The sequence below is a fragment of the Lactuca serriola genome, chromosome 1 (genome assembly GCF_051521515.1).
Source record: "Lactuca serriola cultivar US96UC23 chromosome 1, Lser_US96UC23_V15, whole genome shotgun sequence".
Lineage (NCBI taxonomy): Eukaryota > Viridiplantae > Streptophyta > Magnoliopsida > Asterales > Asteraceae > Lactuca > Lactuca serriola.
Genome location: NC_136408.1, coordinates 241,479,003 through 241,505,734, shown reverse-complemented (window position 1 = coordinate 241,505,734; position 26,732 = coordinate 241,479,003). Strand labels below are relative to the sequence as shown.

General features: G+C 32.2%; 3 protein-coding genes across 3 annotated transcripts; all 3 read right to left on the bottom strand.

The window, feature by feature from the left end:
* Positions 1-2,437: 2,437 nt before the first annotated feature.
* Positions 2,438-4,731, bottom strand: LOC145050132 (polyubiquitin). The gene is made up of 2 exons (XM_078998429.1): positions 4,593-4,731; positions 2,438-3,946 (listed from the first exon to the last, which is right to left on the bottom strand). The coding sequence occupies exon 2, from the start codon at positions 3,944-3,946 to the stop codon at positions 2,570-2,572; it is 1,377 nt and encodes a 458-aa protein (XP_078854555.1). The 5' UTR covers positions 4,593-4,731; the 3' UTR covers positions 2,438-2,569.
* A 6,081-nt stretch (positions 4,732-10,812) lies between these two features.
* On the bottom strand, positions 10,813-17,184 carry TDP1 (tyrosyl-DNA phosphodiesterase-like protein). Its single transcript, XM_078998426.1, has 16 exons — positions 16,995-17,184; positions 16,719-16,907; positions 15,982-16,251; positions 15,593-15,757; positions 15,435-15,495; positions 15,094-15,170; positions 14,747-15,004; positions 13,877-13,966; positions 13,517-13,651; positions 13,274-13,426; positions 13,084-13,187; positions 12,924-12,977; positions 12,708-12,798; positions 11,972-12,049; positions 11,317-11,461; positions 10,813-11,027 (listed from the first exon to the last, which is right to left on the bottom strand). Exons 1-16 carry the CDS (start codon positions 17,010-17,012, stop codon positions 10,963-10,965), a joined length of 1,953 nt encoding a protein of 650 aa, XP_078854552.1. The 5' UTR covers positions 17,013-17,184; the 3' UTR covers positions 10,813-10,962.
* Positions 17,185-20,383: 3,199 nt separating this feature from the next.
* LOC145050116 (Chaperone DnaJ-domain superfamily protein) lies at positions 20,384-24,273 on the bottom strand. Its single transcript, XM_078998421.1, has 10 exons — positions 24,099-24,273; positions 23,943-24,005; positions 23,796-23,862; positions 23,307-23,366; positions 23,165-23,215; positions 22,995-23,075; positions 22,581-22,693; positions 21,528-21,645; positions 21,316-21,442; positions 20,384-20,645 (listed from the first exon to the last, which is right to left on the bottom strand). Exons 1-10 carry the CDS (start codon positions 24,209-24,211, stop codon positions 20,542-20,544), a joined length of 897 nt encoding a protein of 298 aa, XP_078854547.1. The 5' UTR covers positions 24,212-24,273; the 3' UTR covers positions 20,384-20,541.
* Between the last annotated feature and the right edge of the window lie 2,459 nt (positions 24,274-26,732).

Genomic DNA, 26,732 nt, shown 5'->3' with positions numbered 1-26,732 from the left:
AGATTAGCAGCTGAGTAGGAGTTCACATGATTGATCTCTCGCTGCTTGTCATCAATATCACACGCTTTGATGACAGCCATCACTTCAGCTAGAGAAAGGCGATTGAGATCCTTAGTCTTCTTAATCACAGCTACGTTCATATCTTGACTTTGTATAGAAGATCCCTGCCACAGTCATCTCCGTATTGAGAGTTGTGAATCGCTGCAGTTGAGCCTCGAGAGTCTCTCCAGGCACATAGTTAAACATGTTGAAACGTTGCCTCAGCATATCTTGGCGACTCTCTCGCATGTCTTCATTTCCCTCATATACTTCAATAAGGGCTTCCCACAGTGCTTTAGCAGAAGTATACACTATGAATCCTTGAGCAATGTCTAGAGATAAGGCCATAGTCAAAATGGCCAATGCCTTTTCTTGTTCTTCTACACTCTCAAAATCTTCATCAGTGTAGTTTTCAATTTTCTTGTCAACCACCTGCCCCCCAACTATAGTGGTGATTCTGACTGGATCCTTTATAACACATTTCCAAATCTTGAAGTCCTTCATCTTTATATATTTCTCAATTCTATATTTCCACTCGGGGAAACCATCAGCGGACATGAGTCTTGGAATGCGCGTGGTTGTTCCCATCACAGCATCGAGTTCTTGATATTGATTAGGACTTTGTGATTCCATTTTTTAAATTAAAGTTAATTAATTGTTAAATAAAACCTAATTTTCAATAAAAAAAAATATTAATTTACTGTTTACTGTGAATTCTGAAAATTACTCGACTAAGATTCAAGAAAGGTTTACTGCCGAGAAGTGTTTACGGCCGTAAACTCCTTGTTTACGGCCCGTGAAAATTTTAAATTCTGGAACAAAAAATTGAAGATGCAATTTTTCTAAAGTCGATTATCAGATAATCGATTTACAGCCAATGATTTTCTAAAGGAACTTTGAGTTTACGGCCCGTGATTTTCTGCTAAGAATTTATTTTAATTTTTGAGAACTTAAATGCAATGAAATATGATTATTAAAGCCTTAAGTCAGGAACTCGATTTGCTGGAGAAGAGATTCGTTTGCGGTGAATGAGCCTTGAATAGCTTGCGGCCGTGAACTTGGTGTTTACGGCCGTAAGCTCGGACCGTGAACTCTTAAACACACGAAAATCGACTAGAATAAAACCCTTCTTTCGCTGCGAATATCGTTTTGAGCAAAATCGCAACTGTAGGACGTCTTTGACACTGGTCTCACTCTGATACCAATTGTAAAGCCCGAAAAACGGATCTACCAATGATCAAAGACAAATAACAGAAGCAAAGATGAAATAATAAGCAAATAACAAAATGAACCAAGCTTGCATACGCCTTAAAGCAATAAAACGTCAGATACAACTTGGAGAAAACACGAAGGCATCAACAACCTTTAAAGTCTGACACAACGCCCTATTTATAGACATGACTTACAACCGCAAGGAGTTTACGGCTGTAAACACATAACAGCCGTAAACTAGACAAAATTGGTTTTTCCTACACAGTCACTACCACTAACCAGTATGCCTAGACCAAACCATTAGACAAGACCAAACCATTAGACAGGGTCTTTCAACGATGGTCATAGAGGGGACCGTGAACTATTTATAGCCTATTTATACACAATCACTACCACTAACCAGTATGCCTAGACCAAACCATTAGACAGGGTCTTTCAACGATGGTCATAGAGGGGATATTAAGATGGTGCAGGGTGCAAGCTGGAAGTTTTCGTAAGGTAAATCAAATTCTAGAGTTTGCTGCCAAGTGGGATCGTGTTCCAAAAGAATGAGGATCTTTATGGCCATTTGTTACTGTTATGAAAAGCAAGAAACGATAGAGTTTTCAATAAGAACCGACTGTCACCCAATATTATCAAATCTATGAGCTTTCTTTGGATGAAAAACAAGGGTAAAACGATAGAGTTTTCAATAAGAACCGACTTTCACCCAATATTATCAAATCTATGAGCTTTCTTTGGATGAAAAACAAGGGTAAAAGAAAGAAGTTTAGCCTGGGCAAATTGGTCTCAATGCCCTTTTCTTAACCCGTAAATTCAGTTGTTTACTGTTGTTTTATTTTCATGTTGTTCATGCTTGTGTTGTTTTGCTACTAGCTTTGTACTGATATTTTCCCTGTCTTCCTCTTTTTCTAATTTTAGTCCCTCTTTTTCTAATTTTAATCTAATGGCCGATTCCAAAAAATATGTTGGAGAATTAAACTATTCGGCTCTGTTAGTTCAAAAAAATTTAAGAAAACTTTTGATAAAATCTACTCTTTATCGACATGTGAAATTGATGTGTTAAAAAATCACTTCTAAAATACTCAACTATTTTTGTCTAAGTTTGCCCCCTACTTCCATTTCCACCTTGCATCCCAAGACCATAAAAATATTATCTTCACATAACGTGATAAAAAAATCTAAGTTTAGGCTCAAACCACAATCACATAAACCACAAATAAGTGTTCATACATCAACCAACATCCATCATAAACATAAAAAGAAAAACCATCATCATCATCATCGTAACAAAGACAACCATACCAACACAAGAACCCTAAAAACACCCACCACGAAGCCGGAGAACCAAATGCAAAGTCGACTCCTTCTGAATATTATAATCAGCAAGCGTACGACCATCCTCCAACTGCTTCCCTGCAAAGATCAACCGCTGCTGATCCGGTGGGATTCCTTCCTTATCCTGAATCTTCGCTTTCACATTATCAATCGTGTCAGAGCTCTCAACCTCCAATGTAATCGTCTTTCCAGTCAACGTCTTCACAAATATCTGCATCCCACCACGGAGCCGGAGAACCAGATGAAGTGTCGACTCCTTCTGGATGTTGTAGTCGGCCAACGTCCGGCCGTCCTCCAACTGTTTTCCGGCGAAGATAAGCCTCTGCTGGTCCGGTGGGATCCCTTCCTTATCTTGGATCTTTGCTTTCACATTATCGATGGTGTCGGAGCTTTCAACTTCCAAGGTAATGGTTTTTCCGGTCAAGGTCTTCACAAAGATCTGCATACCTCCACGGAGACGGAGGACAAGATGGAGGGTAGACTCCTTCTGGATGTTATAGTCCGCCAATGTCCGGCCGTCCTCGAGCTGTTTTCCGGCGAAGATGAGACGTTGCTGGTCTGGGGGAATACCTTCCTTGTCTTGAATTTTAGCTTTGACGTTGTCAATGGTGTCGGAGCTTTCCACTTCCAAGGTGATCGTTTTTCCGGTCAAGGTTTTCACAAAGATCTGCATACCTCCACGGAGACGGAGGACGAGATGGAGGGTGGATTCCTTCTGGATGTTGTAGTCAGCTAAGGTCCGGCCATCTTCAAGCTGTTTTCCGGCGAAGATAAGTCGTTGCTGATCTGGGGGAATACCTTCTTTGTCTTGTATTTTAGCTTTGACATTGTCGATTGTGTCGGAGCTTTCCACTTCCAAGGTGATTGTTTTACCGGTGAGAGTCTTGACGAAAATCTGCATGCCACCACGGAGGCGGAGGACGAGATGGAGGGTGGACTCTTTCTGGATGTTGTAGTCGGCGAGGGTGCGGCCGTCTTCAAGCTGTTTACCGGCGAAGATCAACCTCTGTTGGTCTGGTGGGATCCCTTCCTTGTCTTGGATTTTAGCTTTGACGTTGTCGATGGTGTCAGAGCTTTCGACTTCCAAGGTGATAGTTTTTCCGGTGAGAGTTTTGACGAAGATTTGCATCCCTCCTCTCAATCGAAGAACGAGGTGAAGAGTTGATTCCTTTTGGATGTTGTAATCGGCCAAGGTGCGGCCGTCTTCTAGCTGCTTTCCGGCGAAGATAAGCCTTTGTTGGTCTGGGGGAATCCCTTCCTTGTCCTGGATTTTTGCCTTGACGTTGTCAATGGTATCTGAGCTCTCGACTTCGAGAGTGATTGTCTTTCCGGTGAGAGTCTTTACGAAGATCTGCATCTGTGTATATAAACAACATCATAAGAACAAAATCAGAAAAATCATATCTGCAAGTATTATTCATGCATATACTTATCAATTCTATAACCAGTTTACACAAATCCTATGTTTGCGATCATGAATTAGTTAATAACAACGGTTGTAGAAAGTATATTTCACCGAGGAACTGATGATGCGATCGTTGAAGCAGACTTAAATTGGAATGAAGTAAGAAAAATTGAAAAATCGATAAACCAAAATTGAATTTGAATATGATCGGTTATAAAAAGCGATTTATAGATCTAATAGATCTGTTGATTTACAAATCGAAACGTAAATTGAAACATCAGAAGCGTTACTATAAATCATAAGCACCTCTAAAAGTAACAAGAGATGAGCACCGATCGATCACAAGAACAAAACAGACTACAATTGATTGTAAACAAACTGGTACTATAACTCTATATGGATATAACAGATCTAAGAGAGTTGTTGATTGTAGAATCAAAATGAGATATAAAAACAATACCTATGATCGGAATTAAACGTGAAATCAATATCACAAACCAATTCGAACACATAAAGCAACAAAGGGGATATAAAAAACATCAAAAACTCGAATCAATTAAAACAATTAAACCAACAAAAGAAGAATCAAAGAACTAACCTTGAGAGAATTGAAGAAGTGTGTCGAGAAAAAATCGATTCGAATTGCAATTGTGAGGAATAGGGGATGGATTTGGGGGTTGATTTATAGGGCAATGAAGGAGAGTATTCAACGAGAATAAAATGGAAGGCGGTGGGAGAGATCCAATGATAATGTGACACGTGTATCGATGTAGACGCTATCTGTTGCCGCACGTTAAGGCCAAGGTTCGGAACCTTGCGGAAAGAGTGGACCGCCTTTATGATATTTTATGAGGTGCCGTTGGGTTCTTGGTTTGGGAAGATTCTAGATATAGGAAAGCGAATTCGTATTTTATTTCATAAAATGATGATAACGAGATAATTATGTTAAATATTTAAATTTAATATTATGAGATATTTTAGGTTATTTAAGAGATTCATTAAAATTAAAAGAATGTATTTTGGGTTAGTCTATCTTCAAAAGAAAACTACCATACATATAATGAAATATGAAATTAAAATATGGAGACGTTATGAAATATATAAATCCGTTTTAAAATTATTTCATCAAAATCATATTAAAATCCATAAGGCCATCTCCAATGGGCGGTTTAATGGGGAATTTAATCTCATTAAACCCAAAATCCCCATTGTAGAAAAATGACTAGGATTCAATGGAATAGGGAGTTCAATCCCCATTGAACTCTATATTCTCTCTCCTCTCTCCTCTCTCTCTCTCAAAAACACACACACACATATATATATATATATATATATATATATATATATATAACTTTTTATTTTTTATTTTAAATTAATGTTAATTTTAATTGTAGTTTTTAATTTTTAATTTCATGCTAATTAATTTTTTTAAATAACAATAAATAAATAAAAAATGATAAATGATATGACAATCCATTAAATTGTATAGAGTTTAATGGAGTGTAGAGTTTAATGAGTAAGTTGTATAGTGAGTGGGATGTATATGTGTCAATCCATTAAACTCATATGAGTTTAATGGATTGGAGATGGTCTAAATAAGAATTACATTTGTTTTTTTTAGAACGGCAACACGTTAGTACAAGGGTAGACATTGGCCCACCCAAATAAATTTGAGTATATATATATATATATATATATATATATATATATATATATATATATATATATATATATATATATATATATATATATTGATTCTGGACCAATCATTTTAGTTATTTTAAGAAAGTAATTAATGCTTATTAAATGCTGAAAATGTAATTAATACCTATTATATTTTCAACATGTAATATGCATTAATTACTTTCTTAAAATAACTAAAATGATTGGTCCAGAATCAGTCATACATGCACACAATAGATAGTGAAAACAAAATAACCTAACCCTATATATATATATATATATATATATATATATATATATATATATATATATATATAATACATTATAAAGGAAATCTCACTGTTTCTAAAAATAACTTCAATATAATAATATTATTTTTTTAAGACGTTCAAACGATTTAGCCAATAATACAAGTAACAACCAATAAAATAATATTAAATTTATAACTTAACCCTATTTAAGTGGAAAAGATAAGCAAAAATTCAAACTAAAAATATATTATGCCTAAAATAAAAGTAATAAATCTTTATTTATTGTACCAAATAAAAAACGTGTCCCATATATTGTGGAAAATTTGAAATCCTAGACGGCGATTCAAAATTTAAAATTAAAGGTTACAATTCCGTTTTTATTATTGAGGTTAATATGTGGATAATAAATTAAAATATGTCAAATAATATTGATTATAATATTTATCTTTATTATACAAAATACACAAAAGTACAAGTTAGTTATTAATATAGATTATAAATATAAAGTGAAAATGACCGACAAAGTTATTCATTGTTTTTTTTTTTTTTTGAAAATTAAAACTTCTATTTTTTAAATAAAGTGGTAATAAGAATTATTATACATATATACACGTCATTTGTATCAAATCTGAAAATAAGAATTATCAAAAATAATTTCAATATGAAGAAAATAAAACTATACATTTTACATGTTTATTATTATTATTTTTATATTTGAAAATATTTGATAAAACAAGAAAGTAAGTCTTAAACAAAAACAAACTGAATGATTAATAATTCTTGACAATAAAAATCAAACATGTCTAATTTAAATTGACCGGAAACCAACTATTTTAATAATACTATATTGATTAATACCCAATAAATTATTAAATACAAAGACTTCGTATTATAATTTAATATGTATACCACAAAAAAATAGAAAAATATGGATAATATAAAAAAAATCTTGTAAAAGGACTAGATGTGTAATTTGCCCTATTATTTTTTTTAAAAAAAAAAAAACTCGAAAATTTGGACATATTTTGATTTTTAATAAGAAACTACCTACATGCTTTTTACCAAAAACAATAATATAATTTTATTTTTAACACAAAATAATAATGCAACTTATATGTTAAAAGAAAACAACATACAAAATATTTTGAAACTAAAAATCGTACCTTTATTTTTGACGAAAGATAATAATAAATTTTTATTTTTAACCCAACAATGTACATTGTCTACTTCATTGTGTTATTTCTGGATTTTTACATATTTCCGCAATGAAACAAATCGTCACAAGAAATCTATTTATTGAGGTTTTTAACTTTCGTTTAAAAAACTATTCACCGAAATGAAACTAACTGCTGAAACAAAGTTATTGTCGCCCGTCGCATTGCGCGGGTAGACGGCTAGTATGTATATATATATATATATATATATATATATATATATATATATATATATATATATATATATATATATATATTATAAATTATTTGGCCCACCCTAAAACAAAATTTTGGGTACGCCACCACTCACTCCTAGACTACTTCTAATTCTCTACTTATGTCCCTTACGGGACTTGAACCCTCGAAAGCCTTTGGTTTTACATGTCCTTTAATTTACTTTCAACCACCCATCTGTATTTGTTCTTCAATTTACTTTCAACTACCTATTTGTATTTTGATTCTCTTTTATACTTTGCATTTCCTTTATCAAGGTACTATATATGTATTTATTTTAATCTTCTATGATCTATTCTTTCCAAATTCTCACTTGCTCCTTATGATTCCAATTTTAAGATTATTTTGTTTTTATTTTAGAAATCACCTTTCATTCTTTATAGATATTGGAGTTTTCACATAACTTTTTTTATTATTCTTTTCCATATTCTTTGATGTTTATACCTTGATCATTCAACCTCAATTGTCGTTACACTTTATCTTATCTCTAATATAATTTTGACTTTCTTATGGCTTAAAATTTTAAAACTTTCTATGTGTGAAAGGGTTTTTAATCATAGATCTATATGTTTTACTCTTGTACTTCATATCTTGTTGATTGTCATTCCCATTTTAAATTTCCATCTATCAAACACACATTGTTTAAGCATCGACATTTAATAAAATGATGATTTCATTAATTTATTATGATATGTATTCTCTTCTCGCAACCAAACTTACATTGTCTTCCTCTTGACCATATATTTCTTATGAATTTAGCTTAATGCTTTAAATAATAATAATAATAATAATAATAATAATAATAATAATAATAATAATAATAATAATAATAATAATAATAATAATAATAATAATAATCTGTAGGGAAATAAAATATTCTACAACTCTTTTGAAAGCGTCTTTGTCATATGATTGAGCTCTGTGTCGTTCCACATATTTATTCATTATTGATTATAATAATTTATTCTTCTTTTATCTTGTACACATCCTTAAGAAGAGTTCTTTGATTATATTATGTATCTATTTGTTGTTCTTTCTTTATGCATCACTAAGAATCTTTTGGATAGCTTTAAAATGGCCAATTTAGAACTTTCATTAGTCTCGAGTTGTCTTCAAGATCAATATAGAGTGAGCGTCTTCCTTGATAAGATTTTCTATTCAAAATTTGTTCATCTCATTACGACATGAAGTCATTTCTTATTGTAATAACTTTCCCTAATATTTCCAAATTTAGTACATTTTATATCCAAATTGTCAAATAAAAGTGTGTACCCAAATTATATAGCATGATAATTCCTAACAATGCAAATATATAAATTTTAATAAGCATATAGGACATAATGTTGTCAATAATAGTGGTAGTAAGTTACTCTACTTTCTTACTCTTCACATGTCTATGGGTGAAAAATCTCAACTTATTTTGCTTAATTATAACTTTAATACCAACTTGTAACATCATAAATTTTATATTATTTTTAAAAATAATATTTGTTTATGTTTGTTTTTTCAAAACCTTTCATATAGCGAAATTTAGTCGTAATTGTAAATTTTTTCCAAAACATGATAACACATTTCACAAGGGTTACAAACTAATATACGAAACCATCGATAGCATTCAAAAGTAAACCGCTACAAAATACTAACTAACTATGATGCTCTACCTCTGAGTCCTAAAATATATGTCTTCAAGTTTTTACAAAATACATGTTAGCAGTCTATGTCAATACTAATTACATGTACATGCCATTTAAAATAAAAAAGAATTTGTAAGATTTTTGTTTTGTAAGATACATGGGTTTTAGACCAAAAAAAAAGTATTTAATCATTAATCAATTGCATACCAAAGTCTTTTGTTATCTTTCAGTATAAAAACATAATTAGATAAACATACTCTCATGTTACACTCAATGATATGTAATGCAATGCATGATTTCTAAGTAAGTAAATTTTAAGAGGTCCACATCCTTGGTGCTGTAATCACCGACTCCTTGCCACTTACGATGAACATATCAACCCTAATGAGCTTATTTTCATAATTCTTATTGGTGCCACCAACCCTTATTGAGATGAGTTTATAGACATACTACCAAACCAATGTAATTACATTTGTGTGTATGATGAACATACTACAAACACACTTTGAAAATGCAAACATTCTTCACATACAAAGTGATGTGTCATGAATCATGGTATTCTTATTATACAAAACACAAAGTAACATAGCAATACATAATAATTATTCGTAGAATTCCTCAATCATAAACATTTTATTTCATAATAAAAGCATATGTTCATAATTAAACACTTGTGAGATTTATCCAAGTAACTATTCATATATACTCAACTTTTGGTAGTTAGTATTAACTAACTAGAACACTTTGATTGTGTCCTTGTCCTTGTTCTTGCTCCAAACTCTTCTCCAATCATATTCAATTGTTATAACAACCTTGTTTAGCAATTCATATGCTTGTTATAATATTAAACATGGTAATTTATCGATAAATCAATGCTTTTTAACACTTGTCCCTTGTATTTTCATCATAACATGCATATAGAGATGTCATTACATCTTTTCTAATTTACAATACTTGATATCATTGAGTTTCCACGCATTATAAAGATCTTGTTAGCGACATACTCTTAATCTAATTTTAATAATCCAATTTGAATTTATTTATCAAAATGAAACACAGTTTCAAATAGTTTCTAGCCCCGTTATTTGAACTATCACTTCAATGGTAATGTCTGTTGTAATATAGTTCCACCAATAATCTTGTTATCGTTCCATATGTATTATTTCATAATGCAATTTATATAAGCTATGATGATTTTCCACCTAATTTATAAAACAAATATAGCTGATAGCTCCAACTTGTTAATAATGGTGGATAAGATGTTAAGATAGCTCATATCATTGTTATCCAAATTAGGATTCTTGATCTCATTTATATGAATAGTTTTGCAAAACATGTTAATTCAGCACAATAACATGTTATCCTTAGTCGAACTTCCATTATCTAAGCTTAAACTATAACATGTAAACCCAAAATCAAAAGTCATATTTCATAATCATACTTCAAATCTCTATTGAAAGATCAAGAGTGAATACCTTGAATTCAATGTATATGATGCTAAATATTGTTAATCCTCTTTGATTTCATTTTGATTTGAGCACTCATGCATCAAAAACACCCATTAAGTTTCGGAGTTCTGAGAGCTAAATGAGCTTAATTGGGTCTTAAACCCAAAGTCAAACCTTGGTCAACTGTTTTTGTGTGGACCGAATAGCCTTAAGGAATGTTTATGCACATTATATACTCACGTCACATAACTGATTTAAATAATTTATACAGTTTTTAACCGGTTTTTTTAGTTAATTTTTTTACTATTATTATTCTACCCAATTATCAGCAGAAAACAAAAATACAACTATATATAACCAATTACCAAATCAAATCTACTTTAAAATGGAAGAAATCAACATCTTTTCAAGTTTTTTTTTAAAAAAAAAACCCAATATTTTCATGTTCTCAAATGAAGAAAATAAAAGTCGACATACTTACAAATTCAAATTCAACAGAGCTTTTCAAGGCCAAACTTGACCAAAAACATCCCTCTTCTTATATTGTCGATCCCAAGACCAAGGAACATCTGCACATAGTATACAACAAACACAAATTGTACAACTTGACAAAAACTACATAAGATAGCCTCATACTTTACTTTTTAACCAAAATAGGCAATGTACTTTATAATTTTACCCATAATAACAACCTACTCACATTTTATTTATCAATGATAACAATATGCAACAAATAAAGTACATTACTATATTTGTGTAGAAATGTAAAAAATAAAGTACGTTGCTATTATGGGTAAAGAAATGTAAAGAGGATAAGTAGTTTGCTATTATGGGTAGTGAGAAAAGAATTAAGATGACCTTCTGAAGAGTAACGTTGAGGAGGGAGTTCATAAGGCACTGGTAAGGTGATGACATCCGACATTTTGTTGGTATGTAATGAAGACAATGTCACTAGCTTTGTTCTTTTTTCTTCATGTGTTTTTGAAGATGAGACGTGAATATTCTGTGAAATAAAAAGACACAAATGCCCTCATCTTAGAATAAATATATCATTACCCTAGAAAGTGGGGGAAAGAGGTGAATGCACTGTAGCCCTACAAAGTATGTAAATGCCTCCTCATCCTCACAATAAAAAAAAATAGAGCTAGAGAGTGTGCAAAAAGACATGAATGCCCTCAATAGACCTAGAAAATGTTAAATAGACACAAATGCCCATATCTTGGAAAATAAACCTAGAAAGTACGTAAATGCCCTCCTCATTCACACAATCATATCAATAGCCCTATAATATGTGCAAAAGACATAAATGCCCTCATCATCAAGAACAGCCCTAGAAAGTATGCAAATGCCCTACTCATCCTCACAATTGAAAAAGTAGACCTAGAAGAAAGTGTGCAAAAGACGTGAATGCCCTCAATAGCCCTAGAAAATATGAAAAGACATAAATGCCCTCCTAATCCTCAGCCCTTGAAAGTTTGTCCAGTTCATTCTGGTGGAAAACAAGCATTTTTACCTCTGATGGGGTCCGGTTTTCTGTACAAGAAAACGCATGAGCATGTATGGTTGAAGATGGTAAAAACAGCACACCAAGCTGCAAAAGGGTAATAAAGTCAACTCAAGATATATGGGTGAAATTGTAAAATTACCAATCTACCCATTTCCGGTAGAAGAAAATTTGCAATCATGGTTTGGGCGATTTTAGATCAAAACAGACAAATGCTGGATTGCTTATTCATCATGTAGGAAAAAATAGGGAACAAAATGAAGATATTTTTCACACACATAAGTTATATTACACTATTAAAGCTTCAAAGGAAAATTTCAGAAAAAAACACACTTTCTCTGTTTTATAGATTCGCCACTTTAATTATTTCTAAATCATCATACTTTTTTGACTATTTAAAAATACAATTTTCCCAGTTGAGGACAAAATACAGAAAAAACATGAGGTACTTTCACCATTTTATCAAACTATTCACTATTGTGTTTTTATGATTGGCTAATTCCATTAAAAAAAAATAGACCAACAATAAATTGATGGAAAGTAAGTAGTTTGTGCTTTTCTGTGGCTTGACTGATATATATATATATATATATATATATATATATATATATATATATATATATATATATATATATATATATATATATATATATATATATATATATATATATATAGAATTATAGAAATATGATAATTCTTCAAAACTTGAAGCTAAAAAAATAACTTATAGTAAACTAAAAAATACCTCATATGAACGAATCATGAGCTGTGTATTGTTTTTCTGAAGAGCCCCCCAGGCAGCTTTACTGAGGTTTGCTGAGGTCAGCAAAAACCATCTGTAATAAGTGGATTCAAAATATATATATATATATATATATATATATATATATATATATATATATGGTCAAATAGTCAACAAGCAAATTATAGAAAGACAAGACAAGAGAAGAAAGGCACATACGCAAGGTTTTGACCATTATAACGAGTAAATGTCTTTATATGAGGTATCGCACGACTGGAACAAATAATGTAAATATATCAGTATTATCTAAAACAAGTAATATTTAAGAAAAAGAAAAAAAAAAAAAAAAAAACATTTGAGAAAAAAAAATATTTAATACCAGCGACCAGTGTGGGTTGCTTTCCATTTTGCCCAATATTTCTTCAAAAATGGTTTCTCTACGTTCTTTTGAGGGCTTGGAACACAGCTCCCTGCAGCATAACCCTGTTGAGTACAAATGTTAAATAAAAGAAACTCAACATTCTTCCTTTATAATAATAAAAAAATAATAATAAAATTTATATATTTACCTCAAGAGAGCATCTGATATCTTCAACAGTGGGCCATACAATTAAAGGGTCCCCAAGGCCAAGAGGCTTTTTATTATCATCTGAAACTCCTGATGACATTGAGAATGCAAATTCAGACATCCACTTCTCATCTAAAGAACCCAAGGATGAGAACTGTTGCAATGAAAACATATCAATGTATTTATTTATATTTATAACAAACCATAAAATAAAAATTCATACTTTCATTGTAAAATTATCTACCTGATAAATAAGGGGAGAGTTTTGGAATTCTTTATCAAAAACACAATCCTGTAGAATCGATCTTAGCTTCATGTGTCCCCATTTCTTAATGTTTGAACCTGTATGATACCCAGGCACAGAACCTATTAACCTCACCTGAAATTTCAGAAAAAACAATTTTTAAGTACAAAAATGGAGACTGCATTGAAAGGGTTTGATTAGCCAAAAGACGTTAATGCCCTCCCCATGAAAATTGCCCTAGAAAAAGCTTATCCGTTCTTGTCCCGTGTGTTTGTTACATGGGACAAAGCTTTCTAGGGGTATTTTGGATAATGAGGGTGAGAAGGGCATTAACGTCTTTTGCACAGATGAGAGAGTTACCGTTGCACTGCTGTAATCAAATCTTTTAAAGAAAAATGAGTTGAAGCTGATGTTGCCCAGTTCTGGAAGCTTCACAGAAAACTCAGGCCACTGCAATTATTCAAATAGATAACCACTAATTAAAGGAACTGATATCACTATAGAAATATGATAAAAATATCAAGGGGAAACTATATTTAGAACAACAACATTGTGATTGCACCAAAAATTCCAGCAGAATTGCCTTTTTATCAAGTTTAGAAGCTTCTAAAGAGCAAAATGTCAATTAACACAATTTTAATATCCTAATATCACTTATTAATTTTTGTGCCCATCTTCAATCAATTTTAATACCCTAATATCACTTATTTATTAGAAGCATCTATAGCCACGAAACTGTTATTATAATAATCATAAGAAAATAATAGTTTTGTGGCTATATTGATAAAAATGGTGGTATAATAGTTTAATCACTACAGAGAATAGTTAAGTGGCTAAATGGATATAATGAGAAAATATGAAGAATCAATGATAGAATATTGAAATTTCTTTGGAAGAAAACCAACACAATCTGGAAAATCAGATGAAATTTAACATTAATACAACAGTTGAATGCGCATTTATGCAACAACGTTTCACCTTTTTCCTAATTTATATAACAAAGTGTTTTTTCAAACAAAATTTTCATTCTACAACCAATTAATATGAAGCATTGTAACCAAGAACATTTCAACCAGATACACACCAGTAAAACATTGCATCTTCTGATCCTAAAATAAAAAACAAGTTTGTTGCATAAGTTGTGGAAAAGGTGAAACTTTATTGCATAAATGCACATATAATCCTTGATAAAGATGAATTCCATATGCAGTAGTGTTATACACATAGTACCTTCAATGCACTAAGGTAGTCAATGAGATCAGTTTCAAAACCACTTGCTTTATTCAAACAATCTTGATTCTTCCATGGGAAATCTTGCATCCACAGACCCTGGCTTTTGTTATTCCAATCAACATAGATTAAGTTTGCTGTATGAACAATAATTCTTACTCCTTCAGGATACACCAGAAACATGGCTTTTGAATGATGTGTCCCCCATGCTATTGGTAAAGAAGGTTTATGGAAAATCCAATTTTCAAGTTTGTGTTTCTGCCAAAAAAAAAAAAAAAAGTTAAAACTTTTTATGCCAGCAAGAAGCTTTGAATGCATGTGTGAGACAAATTAAACCAATTGCACACCTTCATATTCGCCTGCCTACCATCACTTTCTCCATGAACCACCAAAACATGAGGAATATTCTTTAAATTTGGACATGCTATAAACCAAAAAAAAGAAATGTTAGAAATCATAAATCATCTAAAATTAGAAATACTAAAAAAGTATAGAAGAAAGAACAAAACATTTGGATCCTGTTTGGTGTGCATTGGACTGGGACAATGACTGATGTCAATGAGAAAAAATTTGCAACTTTTTGTGTAAAAAAGACGGAAATGCCCTCATCCTCATCATTGAAAATTCCACAGGTCTTAAAGATGACAATATGCCACCAAAGGCCACACTTGGGTGGATGTTTTCTTACCTGACATCAACCAATCAATGTCAACCATGTAGTTTGAAAGAACAGCAATGACCACATTCCCCTAACAAAAATACAGAAGTGGCTCATCTTAAGCTCACGATTTTCAATATATATATTTTTTGGGAATGAATAAATTTCGATATATTTGAAAAGAATACCTGAATTACATCTGCAATCGATACAGAACTAGTATTAGCCCATGGTTGCAGACCTTTGACTTTCATAAGTCGAAAAGTTTGTGGTATTTTATCTTCTGAGGGCTTGAAATTGCGGATTGCTTCAGCAGAGTTCTTTGTATCTTGGGTATCTTCATTCAGCTCAGTCTGTATGTAAAAGAGGAATACATAAACATAATTCATATAGATTCAATCAACCATTTAAAAGAAAAAAGGAATTTCCCTATTAGAAATACCATTGTATGAGTCATAACAAATCAAAAAGAAACACCACTGTTTATTTGTCCAGATTAAGTTTTGTCCCCATTAAGTCGAAAAGAAAAAAACAACTTAAACAAGTGAAGCTGCAGTACTATAAGTAACAAAAGTACCTGTAATCTTCTAGCAAGGGCCTCATCTTCAGAAACTTGTCTCAATCTCTTTTGTGTAAGTGGCTCATCTTGATCTCCTTCAGTTAAAGGTCTTTTCTGTTTGTTTGGGGAAGACTTTTTTCTTACATCATCAAGAGCTTTATATTTGAATAAGTAGTGCCCAGGGATTAGTTCTATTATATCACCATCTCTGATTGTTAGCTTTTGTCCAGATAAGAGCTTCTTCCTCCTTTGATCCTGTGATCTAATGACAACTGGGTTTGTTCCTTCCTACAAGCACACACCTTATGTCAAACAGAATGTTGCATTTTTGACAAGGTTACAGTGTTAAAGGGATCAAACAGAGGGGTATTTTGGTCATTTAACATTGCTATATCCGAAATCTATGGTCTGAAAGATAAAAATAGTCTTGTTTCAGTTTATATATGTCAAATGCAAAACCTTTCATAGCTGAAAGTGCATATTGTATCATGCTGTGAAGATTTTGTTCTATTTCCATCAAACTCGGTTTCTAACAAGTTTCATACTTTCTCTTTGAATGGAAGAAGGTATATGATATATTCCTGTTGATCGTCATCACTGGAAGTTTCATGATGACAAAATTGTTTACTAGGATCGATCCCATTATCTGTTTGGGTAAATTTGCACATATTGAGAAGATTTTTTTTCCAAAATCCAAACACATTCTTAAATGGAGGTGAACATAAGTGTGTGAGCAATACACAAAAAGGTTATACCACAAGAACTTCCGCAGAGTCATCAGCAAAGACGATAACGGAGACATGTTTACGGCTTAGTCTCTTGTCAGTGATAGGTATAACATCGCGACCTAATAAGTTAATGCCTTTACTAATCTCAACTCTAGGGATTGAATTCGAAGTGTCTTCCTCTAGATTAGCATTCAGAGGCACCAAAACCCCAACCTTCTGCACATAATCAAAAAGAAAAAACATATATTTCGTAAACCGATTCATGTGTAATAGTTCGTGTGACAGTATGTTGAGGTTACATACCTTAGAAGAAGTTTCCATTGACAAATGTGTAACTAGCAAAGCATGATCTTGAACCCTAATAACGGATATGGATTTGGTGTTTGGTACTTTGGTTTTTGGTGTGTAAAATGAGGGGGAAATATCAGTCAGCACCTCGAGGGGGAGCTACGTGTAGTCTTTTTCTTTTTAATTCCGCGAAGAATGGCGGTGTTCGGTTACATGATTTTGTTAAAGAAAAATGTAGGAGCATAAAGCAAAAACAAAAGTTTTTGAAACTTACTATTTTTTATTATACTAGTTTATAACCCTTATAAATTTAAAATTATTAATAGCTTAATAAATTATTAATTAAGAGGTTTTTTAGTTATATAAAATTATAATCATTGATTTAAATAAATATATAAAATTATATTCCTTTATAATTTGTATTAATTTTATTTTAATTTTAATTTTAATGCTGTTAATTTAATGTAATTAGAGTGAGAATTTTAAAATTTAAAATTTAAAATTTAAAATGGAGAATCAATATGCATTAATTATGAGACATAATAAGGTAAAACATAAAGAAAAGTAAAATTTGCATTAATTATGAAGCTTAATATGGTGACACATGTCAAAAGGAGAATAAAACTACTCTTTTATTAGAATAATAAGGAGATATAATACTAGTTCATAACTCGTGGAAACCATGGTTATAAAATTAATTTAATTTTTATAGTAAAAATTTATAATTATTAATCAATTATTTTAAATAAATAATTTAAAATAAACTATTAATTAAGAGTAAGTGATATACTTAAATTTTAAAGTTAATTATAACTTCAAATTTAACATATAATTAAAAAAGTAAATATTTCTATAAAAAGTTTAAAATCTATTATTTAAAACTTTATCCTCATTAATTATGAGAGTGATTTGTCTAATATATGTCTTTAACACATGTCATAATATTAATGTGGAGTTGTATTAGAGTGACACATGTCACAAAGAGATTAAAACTATTTTTTTATTAGTATAGAGATTAAAAGTGGATGACGAAATGTTTATTTTGTGCATTTATGCTAGCCATAATAGTTTGTAGGGATTGACAACTTTAGTCATAATAGTTTGTTGGGATTGACATCCGGTGCTTTTAATCAGATGCAGACAATAGACGATCCACCGTTAGTTCCATAGCTTTTATACAAACAAAACTCTTTTTTTTTTCTGTTTGGAGTCGGTGACACACCATCTACCTCAAACTGTAAGAAACAAGGAGATGCCACAAAAAGAAATCTCACGACCCTCCAACTACAACACTGATTTCCATAATTGACCCGTCGATTTCCAGTTTCCTTGAAGCTTTTCAACTTTTTTATCCATCTTCTACATCCACCGAAAAGTTTCTTTCTTTGCTTTATTTGAATTTCTTTTTGCTAATTTGGGTTCTCGATTTTTGGGCAACGAGAAGGTCCTTAATGGAGACAAAACTTGTGCATGGACACAAGGTGACTCCAACATGTCTTTTTTCCTATTCTATAGAACATATTGATCGTAGAGTAATCATACCAAGCTCTGGAGTTCCTCAAACTCCAAAAACATCGATGGAAGGGACCAAAACATCCCAAATATGACGTCAAACTTAAATCTAGAAGAATAAGTGCCAATATATGAACTTTATACCTCAAATAGCTCAGAAATATGAAGAATATGTTGGATCTAAACTTGCTCCTTACTTCCTTGCACCAAGATGAACCTCTCCTTTCCCCAAGCTTCACCAAAATCCAAAGAATAAGCTCTAAATCAAGAAATCAAGCCCTCAATCATGAATGGAAGGGTTGGAGGTTGAAGAGGATGCCCTAAACCTTGGGTTTATGTGCTTAAATATGGAGAAAACCCTAAAAATTGTGGGATCGGGCTGCATCGATTGTCACACCGTGGTTTTCTTCTTGTCAAGTCGTGGCGACCATCCAAACATGCGTTTTCTTGAAATTGCAATGCCCTATTGTGACACCTCATTCTCCATGTTGTGGCACTTGGTTTTTCCCCCAAAACCTTACATTTAATCCCTCAAGCCCTCAAATGATCTATCATGGAAAACGGGTGTTATATTTAGCAACAAATATACGATTTCTATAAAAATGAAAAAATATTATTTCACTGATAAAAAATAACATTCTATTCAAGGTTCTAAAAAGCTCGTCATGGCTTCGCCACGACACGTCATGGCTCCAAGGCTTGTTCTTGTCAACGAGTTTTGTGAAAATGTCGTCTTAAGTCATATATGTATATAAAAATAAATAATAGTAGAAAATATATATAAAATTATTAATTATATACAAAATTGCTACCTTAAGTCATGTCTTATAAACAACGTGACTCGTCAAGGCTCAAAAAAGCTTAAGGCTTGACATTGCCGCCAAGTCACGCCTTACGTTATTTAGAACATTGGTTCTATTATACTAAAATTTATCAAGTGATATTTTTAGTCGTTTTATTGTTTTCACAAATGAGACTTTTGTTGGTTGACGTGAAAAAGGTATGCTTCCGATTTATTACTTTTAGTATATAGATAATTGTGGACGATTAATATCAAGATATGCCATTGTAGCACGATTTGATAAAAGATTTCCGCGTTATTTTATTGTAACTTAGAAAAGGTTAGAAGATTTTGTCCTATACCTACTTTAAGAGGACCCACAAACCAGTTTTGGGTTGTGGTCTTCTAAAAAACAAATGGTTTGTAAATGAAAATGTATGTGTGCTTGTGTGATGTTATATTTTGGAGGTTTTCCAAGATCGGATTTCAGCGTTTGTGTGATACTATATTTTGGAGGTTTTTCAAGATCGGATTTCGGCCTTTGTACACGGTCTCATGTGCCAAAATACACTTTGTTTTTAACCTCCTAAATGATCCTGAATGGTCATTTTTGATCAACCATGAAAATTTCATTAGACCCTAACATCAAAATCGAGTTTTGCAAAATTGCAAAAAGATGGTGAAAACATAGTTTTTTTAAATAAGTTTCACTAAAACCAGGCCTATAGGTTTGAACTTCCCCCCTAAACTCGTTTTGCGTCAAATTGGTTTTTAGCATTGTAGAAAAAACTAGACCAGCTTGAAAAAACGTTTTGCACACCTCTATACACATCAAAAATTGTACATGTTTAACATGGCCCATTAGATTGAAGCAGGGTTAGGTTTCATCTATATTCAAGTGTGGATCTTGCAATCAAAATTCCCTTATAAATACCATAACAATATTATAATAAACAAGAACAATCGAATAAATAAATTTAACAACAGCTCTCTTCGATAGAAGTACATGTCACCATTTGTCAACTCCCACGATCTAATATTCTTCAATACAAACTATTCCAATTAATACGTATTGGGTTGTGATTTCTATATTAATTTTTTTTAAATAAAAAAAAAAAAAAAAAACTGAAAAGAGTAGCTATAGAGGCATAGTAAGTTGTAATGTTGTATCATGAGTTTACTTGGATCAAAAAATTTAATCTTCTGTAATTTGATTCTGGTTTATTGACTAATGGTAGTCAAAGTCAAACCTTTGACTTCCGGTTCATTTTACCTTCTCCTCTTTGACTCTTTTCGCATCTCAGCAAGGTAGATCTCTAAGTTTGACTTCACCCATAAACGTCGATTAATGAGATCTTTCTTGGTTGACTCATCTAAAAATTACAATACCAAATGTTAAATGCAAGAAATAACAACATACTTTCATTGCTATAAAATTTACATTTACCATCTTCAAAATTTTAAATTTCAAAATGACAAAGAGTTGAGAAAGTTTAGGAGGTTTACAAAGATAATTACAATCATGTTTCTCATGATAAAAAGGGGAAATTTGTGCAAATAAAATATGTGAAATCTACAGAAAAGTCGCAAATTTTTGGGAAAAGTTTCAATAAAGTCCTAAAGTTTTTTTTTTTTTTTGAACAGAAAAGTCCCATTATTTTGAGAAAATCATATAATCTGTCATTTGCTGTTCAAATATAAAAAAGGACTTTTTCGTTAATTTGGGCAAAATGTTAAATAATCGGGACTTTTCTGTTCAAAAAAAAAACTTTTAGGACTTTTCTGTAGATTTCCCAATAAAATATCGGAAAAAAAATTCAACATTTAGATAAAGACAAAAAAAAATCATATATAGCTAAAGGTTCACAATGTTAAGAATAGCGAAAAGATAATTCTTGGTAGAGAAGTTGAATCAGCATCAAAGAACTAAATAATTAAAATCGGTTAACTTCATAGTAGTATAATTATAATTTGAAAGGAAGGAGATATATAAAATAAATCAAGAAAAAAAAAAAAAAAACATAAATCTTGTGAAATAGTTACCAAGATACTCCCATGAATCAGGAGGTGCCCCAAGTGCTCTTCTTGTCAAGTAAGATGCATCTTCCCAAGAATATGAAGTTCTATTTATCTTGTATCTCCAATACCAAGATCCATGCCATAAAACTAACTGGAAAAAAAAATAATAAAAAATAAAAAATCAATGATGATATATATATGCTAGAAAATTCAAATGATAGGATATATAAAAAGACCTTTCCAAGAGTGTATGGCAAAAGTATAAAACGAACAGCAAGAAGTCCCCACATTGATGGCTTTTCAGCACCTTTTATTTGTAGTTCAAGTTCCTTGCTAAGCTCTTCCTGTGTTTTCCTGTCATATAAAAAAACATTCCTTGCTTAATTCTCAAAAAAGACGTAAATGCCCTCCTGATCCAAAAATGTGACTCTGTGAGAGGTCAATGGGACAAAAAACTGCAACTTTTTGTCCCACACCCAAAAAAGGTGGGACAAGTGTCGCTCTCTGACATTGTTTGTGCAAAAGACGTAAATGCCCTCCTCATCCTCATCATGTAAAATAGCTGTAGAAAGCTTGTCGAGTCTCGTGTACCAAACATAACCTTAGAGAGTGATCTTGAACAAAGGATAGAAATCCGAAAATAAAACTTTGCAAATTTATTTAAAAAAAAAAAAAAGGGAAACTGCAAAAAAAGTCCTTACATATTGGCTTTATAATTGATTTAGTCCTTATATCTTTTTAATTTAAATTTAATTAAGTCCTAAAAACCAGTAATTATATTCAATTTGACCAATTTACCCGGTCAACAGGTCATCCAATTTTCAAAAAATACACTTTTGACCTAGATTTTAGAATTTTGTTATGAATTCATCCTAAACGTGTGTGTGTGTGTGTGTGTGTATATATATATATATATATTGAAAAAACAAGTTGTAAAAAAAACTAAAATTAGGATGAATTCATAACAAAATTCTGAAATCTGGGCCAAAAGTATAGATTTTGGACAAAATTGGTAATAAAATTTAAAATATGGGCCAAAAGTGTAAGTTTTGGACCAAAATTTGTAATAAAATTTGAAATCTGGGCCAAAAGTGTAATTTTTAAAAGTTGGATGACCTGTTGACCGGGTAAAATGGTCAAATTGAATACAATTACCGGTTTTGGTGACTTAATTGAATAAAAAAAGATATAAGGACTAAATCGATTATGAGGCCAATAAGTAAGGACTTTTTTACAGTTTTCCCAAAAAATAAAAAATAATGAAAAAAATAAATGTGATTGTTTCATACTTGTCAAGCTTGTAACCACCCTTCTTTTTGCTTGACAATGCTCCAGTGCGTTCAAGTTCCAATGCCTTCAACTTATTTTTGTATGCTGGTGTTCTTTTCACCATGTCAATAGCCTATAAAAAGGTAATATACATCAAAAAAAAAAAATAATAATAATACTAAAATCTAATGGAAAAAGAAAAAAGAAGAGACAAGCATCTATAGATTTATGAACTACTCTTGACATTTTCAAATGTTAATAGTGATGAAAAAAAAAACATTATTTTGTATACAACACTTACTTCATACATACATCATTATCCATTCAACTACTATATCCATTTCCCTGATTTAGTACTTTCTCTATTAAGTCGTTATTTGTGCATTGAGTAAAAAAGAAACACATGTATATAGGTATAATAGCATGTCATTTACCTGATGATACCTTGTCCACTGATTCAAATATTGAAATGCTGAGAGAATTAGAAGAAGTCCCACTAAAACAGCACGAGGATCCTATTTAAACATGATAGAAAGAATGTAATAAAGATTTGTTACAAAATTCAAAACAGAAAGATACACATTGCAAGTTTATTTAAACTAACCGTTTTATGACCATAATAAGCATGATAATAGCGAGCTGTATTATAAAACACCTGCAATTGGGAAGAGAGGGGGGAATAATTATCAAAAAAGCATAAATACTTCATCATGATTTGAAATATAGCAATGAATTCTATAACTTACCTCCTCTGGGTGCTCAATTGCATAATCATATTGCCCTCTTGTAGCTTCATCTTTTAAGATCTATGAAAGAAAATGGAAAGCGACAAGTGTCATTTTACCCCATGAAGCACAAGCTCATAACCCTATGTTACCAATTATTTCTTTAAGCAGCATACTCTTTTTTATGTTTCAGTACTTGATCTATAGTTTAATGCATCACTATGTTATTCAAATAGATACATACACAGAGATAGAAACCTTTAGATTGTTGTCGTTAAGCCTAAAACAGTTCAATAGCAAAACTGATAAAATAACAGATACGGATTTACACCATAGATTAATACGGTTAAGAAATTATCTCAAAAAGCTTAAAATTTACATCAATTTTGAAGTCGATAATTAACCTGTTTGAACGCAAAAGTAACTTATGGTTTTCTATTAAGCGTGAAGGGTATGTAGAGCATTAAATTGCAAATAATTCAATAGAGAAGTTCAAATAAAATTGGGTACCTCGTAAGCATTTGCAATTTTTACAAACAATTTTTTCGATTCGGGATCTGGGTTTTTATCCGGATGACTGTAAAAACAAAATTCGATTCAATATCAAACAACAAACTTAATTCGACTATACATTACATAAATTAACAAGAACCTTACTGTTTCAATGAGAGCTTATAGTAAGCTTTCTTGATTTCAGATGCATTTGCATTTTGAGAAACCCTAGAGTAATCAATCAACAAAATTTTAGTCAAAATAAAGGGGTGAAAGTGAAACTGTTAGTAATTAGAAGGGAGAGGGTAATTTATAGCTAACCCTAGTAGATCGTAGCAATCATCTTCGTCGCAGTAAATGGAGATCGAAGGTTGTATGAAGAAGATCATGAGAAGCGATACGACGGCGTAACGATGGAACGACGTCGTAGCCATCGTCTTCTTCGCTTTGATCCGTGAACAGAAGTTTTTGCCGTGAACTCCTTTTTGTCTCCGGAGGGGAACGTGAAAATTACATTTCTGACCTCAAAGTTCGTTGCATTGGTATGGGCCTTACCTACCTACTGACTGGGCCTTATTTCCTTTGCTCTTTAACTTTTAATCACAGATCATAAATATATAAAAAAAGATAAATTAAATTTCCTCTTAGGTTTTATGTTTATAAATAATCCTACCAATTAAAATAATGATAAATCTCATTAGGCATCTGAAAATATTTTTCACTGCCACCATGTGAGGTTCACGAGGGTTTACTTGGAACCTTGCATAATAACAAACAGAAAACATAATGTCCGGTCTACTAGTTGTTAGATACATTAAGGAATCAATCATCTGACGATAAAGGGTCATATTTGCAGCTGGTTTTTCCATAGATGGTGTGAGTTTCGTTCCAAATGTCATTGGAACCTTCACTTTAGAGTCTCCTATCATGCCGAACTTAGAGAGCAAAGTTTTTGTATATGCTTCCTGATTAATGAAAATACCTTCTGGTCCCTGCCTTATATTCAATCCAAGGAAAAAGTTAATAAGACCCTTTGAGCTCATCTCAAACTTATTTTCTATCAACTTTTGAAATTTAGCTGTGAGGCTGGGATTAGTGGATCCGAAAATGATGTCATCAACATAAATTTGGACGATCATCAAGTGGTCACCCTCTTTCTTACGAAAGAAGGTTAGGTCAACCGAACCTTGTTTAAACTTAGACATTTTAAGGAAACGAGTAAGAGTTTCATACCAGGCTCTCGGAGCTTGCTTCAGTCCGTAGACTGCCTTATCCAGAATGTAGCAGTGATTTGGATACTTCTCATTAACGAACCCAGGTGGTTGTTTAACATATATTGTTTCTTCTAATTCACCATTTAGAAACGCGCATTTAACATCCATCTGAAACACTTCAAAGTTCTTATGAGTTGTGTATGCTAAGAATATCCGAACTGATTCCAACCTTGCAACAGGTGCGAAGGTTTCTTCGTAGTCGATACCCTCCTCCTGGGAGTAACCCTTAACCACGAGTCTCGCCTTGTTTCTGCCTCTGTGGCTGATCTACACGACATAAATTATACGTCATCTTATGCATAATTTGTAATATCATAATAAAAGAGTAAGTGTATAGTATTTACTTGGAACCACTTCCTCTGTGGCTAATGAAGCTGGTTGAGTATTTTCTCTGGAACCACTCCCTCCTGTTGTAGTCACATAAGCGCGCAAATGGATAAGCATAAGTGTAGTTAAAAAACATGGATGGTATACTAAACATGTATTACAAATACACAAAACATTGTATGAGTGGTCAAACTAAGGGTACACTAAAATATGAATGATATAGAACTACAATCACTTTTCATACTTACTGTATAAAAACAAAATAAAAAGATTTTTGGGAATTAATTCACTTAATTTACATAGATTATCACAAAAAAGAAAGAAACATAGAAATCACAGTAGGCCAAAGACATAAAAACAAGATATAGAGGCGGAATAGGTGAAGCACAAAACACGGGAAAAATTGTCACAACTAGCCTTTTGGTTAGGAAATTTCATCCTCAAGTAAACAAGGGCTATTGTGAGACTTGTGCTAACACACCTAAGTGTTCAATACGAGTTCCTAAGGAGCCATATAGTGTTAGAATGCAAATCTCTCCAAGTATAGTGAACCTCTCCCAAATCTCTCCAAGTATGTGAAATCTCTCCCAAATCTCTCTAAGTATGTGAAATCTCTCCAAGAATAGTGTATCTCTCCCAAATCTCTCCAATTATGTGAAATCTCTCCTAAATCTCTCCACGTATCTCAAATCTCTCTCAAATCTCCTTAAGTACCTTCCTCAGTCGAAAACAGCTCAAAACCGGAAGAGGAAACCCCAAAAGGACCATCTTGGTCCGGAAACCTCTTGGTCTGGAACCCTCTTGGTCCGGAACCTTCTTAGTCCGGAATGCCTCCTAAGGAACCAAGAGGAACCCCCATGCTCCGGAATCACCTAGTTCGGATTCCTCGGTTCAGCTCCGGAAGACCTCGCCTGAAGGCCTATTTTGGAAGTCAAAGCCAGCCTTCGCACCTTCGGACTTCTCCTGCAGCTTCTGATCTCGCATCTGACTTCGGATTCCGAGAAGGCCACTCCCGATCTCGTCTGTGGACTCCGGAATTAGGAGAGGAGCTTCGGAACTCGCCCAACACTTCCGGAAATTGCAATATAGCTTCGAAATTCACATAGTGCCTCCGGAACTCACTTCTTGACTTCGGATTTTAGACCATTTCGCACCTTTTTATCATTTAAGGTATTTTTAGGTCGGGAATTCCACTAAACTCGTGTTTTTCTTAACTAAGACCCCTAAAACCTATATTTTATGCCAAATTTAATTATTTAAATCATATTTTCATAAAGTTAAAAGGTTTAGGAATTAGGAAAACCTTATCCAAAATCAAGAAAAGGACAAGGAAGTTTGACTTTGTGATTTGATG

Bases quoted from the DNA above. Each gene is read 5' to 3' on its own strand.
- LOC145050132 (XM_078998429.1), bottom strand. From the start codon at position 3,946: ATGCAGATCTTCGTAAAGACTCTCACCGGAAAGACAATCACTCTCGAA.
- LOC145050116 (XM_078998421.1), bottom strand. From the start codon at position 24,211: ATGGCTACGACGTCGTTCCATCGTTACGCCGTCGTATCGCTTCTCATG. The intron at 23,367-23,795 runs GTACCCAATTTT...TTTCTTTCATAG, and splicing joins AAATTGCAAATGCTTACGAG to ATCTTAAAAGATGAAGCTAC. The intron at 23,076-23,164 runs GTTAGTTTAAAT...ATGTTTAAATAG, and splicing joins CTTATTATGGTCATAAAACG to GATCCTCGTGCTGTTTTAGT.
- TDP1 (XM_078998426.1), bottom strand. The intron at 15,171-15,434 runs GTAAGAAAACAT...TTTGGTTTATAG, and splicing joins CATTGATTGGTTGATGTCAG to CATGTCCAAATTTAAAGAAT. The intron at 11,462-11,971 runs GTAAAAATGCTT...TTTATTTCACAG, and splicing joins AAAACCGGACCCCATCAGAG to AATATTCACGTCTCATCTTC.